This window comes from Musa acuminata, chromosome BXJ2-1 (assembly GCF_036884655.1).
Source record: "Musa acuminata AAA Group cultivar baxijiao chromosome BXJ2-1, Cavendish_Baxijiao_AAA, whole genome shotgun sequence".
NCBI classification, from domain to species: domain Eukaryota; kingdom Viridiplantae; phylum Streptophyta; class Magnoliopsida; order Zingiberales; family Musaceae; genus Musa; species Musa acuminata.
Window position 1 is genome coordinate 12,625,782 of NC_088338.1, and position 4,853 is coordinate 12,630,634.

At 36.5% G+C, this 4,853-nt stretch overlaps 1 protein-coding gene across 3 annotated transcripts; it reads left to right on the top strand.

Annotated features, from left to right (window-relative positions):
- On the top strand, positions 1-4,853 carry LOC103998114 (alkaline ceramidase). 3 transcript variants are annotated; one of them, XM_009419512.3, is made up of 3 exons: positions 1-129; positions 2,437-2,797; positions 3,922-4,853. In XM_009419512.3, exons 2-3 carry the CDS (start codon positions 2,541-2,543, stop codon positions 4,436-4,438), a joined length of 774 nt encoding a protein of 257 aa, XP_009417787.1. In that variant the 5' UTR covers positions 1-129; positions 2,437-2,540; the 3' UTR covers positions 4,439-4,853. The 3 variants fall into 3 exon arrangements, with proteins under 3 accessions (XP_009417787.1, XP_064949597.1, XP_064949598.1); XM_065093525.1 differs by having other exon boundaries at positions 7-129; positions 2,488-2,797; XM_065093526.1 differs by having other exon boundaries at positions 17-129; positions 2,518-2,797.

A 4,853-nucleotide genomic window follows, 5' to 3' on the forward strand; every position in this document is an offset into this window, starting at 1 on the left:
AAAAGAAGAAAGAATAAAGCAGAGGAAAAGGCTTTAAATAAATAAATCAAACATGGATGCGAACGCACCCAGCCCTAATCGCATCGTCACTCGTCGGTCGGCGCTCTGCTTCCTCGGCGACTCCTCCAGGTTCGATCTCTCCCCCCATAAACCCTGGTTGCCAATGCCTTCGTCGCGTAATTCGACGATCCATGGGACTCGTCGGACGCTGGATTTGGATCCTGAGCGTGTTCTTGGCCGTCCTGCGTCGATGTTCATGCGAGATCCGAGGGGAGCCCTTGTTCCTCGGATCCGCTTGGTGGGAAGTAGTAGTAGAGAGGATGAGAGGGCTGATCGGCATGTGGCGTGAGGACGTAAAATTAGGTCGAATGCCGGTTTTTTGAATGACGCTCTGGCGCTTGCTGATCGCTCTTAGTTTTAGGTCACGGAAGAAGTTGATCCTCCTCTTTCTTGTGTTGAGAGTAGATAGATTTTCGTACAACTTATTTTTATGTGTGTCGATGCTTGCGTTAGGATTCTTATATCCATGCGTGCTTCCATGTTGGAGGGAAAGACTGTGCGTTGAAATTTTGGGTGGATCGCTCTGTGGAGGAAATTCTTCAATAAATAAGACAGAAACTGTTGATAAATCTATAGTTTGTTGTTTCTTAAACGCTTCTTTGATTAACATCACTGTTGGGTGTGAAGTTGGAAAGGAAAGAACAAATTTGTTGCTAAGAAGGATACTCCTATTGTCAAAACTATGAGGGAAACAATGATCTATGCGTTGGTTGGGTTTTCTCTTGTCCTTATGAAGGTAGGCCTGGTGAGAAGATTTTCTGGGAAATAGTAATGCAGCTTTTGATAGTGAAAATTTCCTTGAGGAGACGCATCTCTGGCAAGTCCCTTCTCATTTTTATTTTTCCTTAGAGGCTTTAGTAAACTCGAAAATGGTGGTGTGGTGGTACTCAGAAGATAAGTTTGTCAGTTAGGCCACTCAATAACTGAATTATGAAGTCAACCATGGAGACTTAAGCAGGTGATATGTTTATACTCACTTTGATTATAGTGGTCACTATAAGATTCAAAGCCTTAATGTTTACTAAAAACCTCCTCATTCGATCTCAATTGCTACCTGAGGTGTGACATGCCTGATATCTTTTTTCCTAGCCATCTAATCAATATGTCTTTAATATATAATTTTATTTCTATTATTTTTCTTCAAACTATTGTTAATTTAAATGTCTTTTTTCCTAATACTACATTTCATTGGCCCTCTTTACTCTTTAGTACCTCATTTTATTGGTTATTCTTTGTCAACCTATAAAACATGTAGGTAAGAGAACAATGATCTCTTTTAGGTGGGTGTATCAGGGCATGCCCTTTTGTTGTATGTTGTTGTTGTGGGATTCTATGTCCTAAATGAAGGTTTTCATGAAGCTTTAGGGCTACAACCTGGATGCCACATGATAGGCTACCATGGTGTCCAAGCTGAGAAGAATGCTCGCAGTGTGCATAATGATTTTTCATTTATGAAAATATTTTTGTTATATCGAGTGGTTGAGATGCTAATAATTAAATAGATATAAGGCCTTTAGAGTTATTCCTTTTTTTATTTTATCATCCAACTAGAGGAAAATAAAGAAAGATATAACAAATGGGAAATTTAAAATATGACTGGGAAATAGGTGATTAGTTCAATATATGGCTCCCAACTTCTATCAACACTACTTTTTTGGGCTCATCGATTCTTTATGAGAATTTCATGATTATTTGTCTTCTGTAACTTCTGTATCTTCTTTTACTTTATATAATTTTGGATATTTCTACCATTTGAAATTCAACTTTCTGAATATTTAGGTTGATCTGCCAAGGAAATCTTAGGATGTACCTTCTTCTTTTTTCATGGTTTCCTAATGCTTATTCTTCTCTATCATTTAGCTTTTGCTTTCTGATGAAATCTACATCACCAGGCCTGTGATCGTTTGACTTGAATATCAAGTTACATGACTTGGTTTACTATGTACAACTGCAATTAGTCCGCAACATGAAGATAACCAGTTAACCATGTCTACAAATATAGCTGATAGGATCAGTTTTGTGATTTTCTTTCTTATGGATTCCTGCACGATTAACCTAGTTTGGTTGGACCAGCTTTTGACAGCAATGTTTCTGCTTGACAGGCCAACAGAGGAGTGGGATCATTGTATTGCATGTTTGCGTTTTTAGCATTATTGCGACTCTCTTTTCTCTAGAAAATAGATTGTGTTTACATGATGATTCATTCATATCATTGTTTAATAAGACAGATGTTGTGAATTGATGGAATGATTTATTAGTTTTGGTAGCCATAATAAAACATATTCCTGGACATGCTTGATGAATGCACATAGGATCATTTTGGTTGGTCCTCTTACATGAAATTGTTTCATGATTTTCATTTTATGTTCTTTTCAGGTCATTTTCGTGCTAAATATATGCTTATAGCAGCAGTTTCTTCCTTGCAAGGTTTATTCATTATGTAAATCTCAAATCCAGATTTAGTCAAGTGATATAAAGAAATGGAAGACTCGGGGATCTCAAGCTTTTGGGGACCTGTTACATCCACTACAGAATTGTGCGAGGAAAACTATGCCCATTCTTCATATATTGCAGAATTTTACAACACCATATCAAACATTCCTTGCATTCTTTTGGCACTTATTGGCCTTACAAATGCCCTAAGGCAAAGGTTTGAGAAAAGATTCAGTGTTCTTCACATTTCCAATATGATACTTGCAATCGGCAGCATGATATTTCATGCCACATTGCAAAATGTGTAAGTTTTTACTCAGCTGTTATTTCCTTTTTGCTGTTTTGGTTTCTTTTTTGAACAGTGGCAAATTACATAGGGAGTAAACTGGACAGTCACATTCTAATCTTTTGCTTTGCTCTATAAGTTTGTGCATGAAGAATTTTCAGGTCCCAATGCCATTAAATATTGGTTAATTCATTTATCAAGCATTGTGGTGGCAGCAATTAATTCAAGATCCAGTTTAAATGTTTAATACACTCTTGTGAATTAACTGAAAACACTGTAATCTGGCAACATCATGCTTCTTGTTTTTCTAGAAAATGAAGTGGTTAATTTGCAACTGTGATTAGTGGTTCTTGTGTTTTGTCAATTTTCCATGATAGTTATCTCGTGATTTTGTTGAATTCTAGTCATTTGTTAATTATTATTCACATTATAAATTTGCTACACATTTATGATTATGAAATAAATCTACCATGTTAAAAAAAAAACTGATTATCTCGGGAGTAGGTGGCAGGTGTTACTGGTCTCTGGTATCCTTTCTATTAAAAAATTGTTAGATATGTTCGAATATGTTGGATGCTTATCATATTCTTGAACTATAGATGGTAATATTAAGTGAGAGAAAGTTGACCTTTTGTTTTCAAGGCTAATTATATATTTATCTTCAAAGTTAATTCTCATGATGTAACATTTCCGTAGCATGGCACCTACATGCACCTTCAGTTAAATGATGGGCCCCCATTGTATTAAGTGTGCTACTTTGCATTTTAATGATGTTAGTTTAATCGTTAGTGCTTAATTTTTTTTTCTAATGAATGAAGAATTGACTTATCCCATTACTTTCTTTCTGGTGTCTTCTGTGTTCTACTTGATTTAAGACAGTTGCACTTATGTGCTGCTTTTTCCAAGTATTTCATTGTTGGGTTTTTATTCTGTTGATTGGTTTTCTTTTGTTATTAGTTACATGCATGTTTCTTCTTGAATTGTTTGCTTGACATCATGAGCATTAATCCTCTTACCATGCATTTATTTAATACTTCAAATTCTTCTTCACCAACTGCTAGGATATTTTTTATGCATGAGATAATGTCACAACTAATTTTTCATGCTTATGAATAATTTGATCACATTTAAGTCACTTTCAGACTACAGCAGAGTGATGAAACACCAATGGTATGGGAGATGCTGCTTTATCTTTATGTTCTCTACTCACCGGACTGGCATTATAGGAGCACTATGCCGACTTTTCTTTTCCTCTATGGTGCTGCTTTTGCTGGTGTTCATTCATTGGTGCGTTTTGGAATAGGATTCAAGATACACTATGTTGGCCTTTGCCTTCTTTGTATTCCTCGGATGTACAAGTATTACATACAAACAAAAGATGTTGCAGCTAAACGGCTAGCCAAGTTCTATGTTGCGACAATTTTTCTTGGGACCATGTGCTGGTTGTTTGACCGGATATTCTGCAAGAAATTATCACATTGGTATATCAACCCTCAGGGTCATGCATGGTGGCATGTGCTTATGGGATTTAATTCATACTTCGCAAACACATTTTTGATGTTCTGTCGTGCCCAGCAGCTGGGTTGGGAACCACAAGTCGTTCACCTTTTTGGCTTATTCCCTTATGTGAAGATTCAAAAACCCAAAAAGCAGGAGTGAGAGGAAAGCATTTTGAGAAGTGTGGAATGCTGGTTTTCTTTTGGATTCTGGGAACAGATGTTTGTCTTAGCGTGCAAGCAAGCGATAACATTCTGTAAATGCACGTTTGTGACTTGGAGTTTGATGTTTGACATATTTTGTTAGTCTTGGAGATTCATGAACTGGCGCTTGCTATGTACCGTTCCTAAATTTGTAATCCATGCTGATAGGTTGGATCAGGAGCGAAGTTTCTTTTTTTCTTGCATGATATGTTACTAGGGTTGTAGATTCAGAATTGGATTCAATTTTTCACTTAATCATGTAACAGTTGTTCTTTGTGTCATGGAATTTACCAATCGAGTCCAACTAGACAGTTTAACTTGTCTTATAATTGACTTCTGCATGAGTGATACATTGTGTTATCAGTTGCTTTGTA

Excerpts from the sequence above, each read along its gene's own strand:
- LOC103998114 (XM_009419512.3), top strand. The coding sequence starts at position 2,541 with ATGGAAGACTCGGGGATCTCAAGCTTTTGGGGACCTGTTACATCCACT. Across the intron at positions 2,798-3,921 it reads CATGCCACATTGCAAAATGT|ACTACAGCAGAGTGATGAAA; the intron begins GTAAGTTTTTAC and ends AGTCACTTTCAG.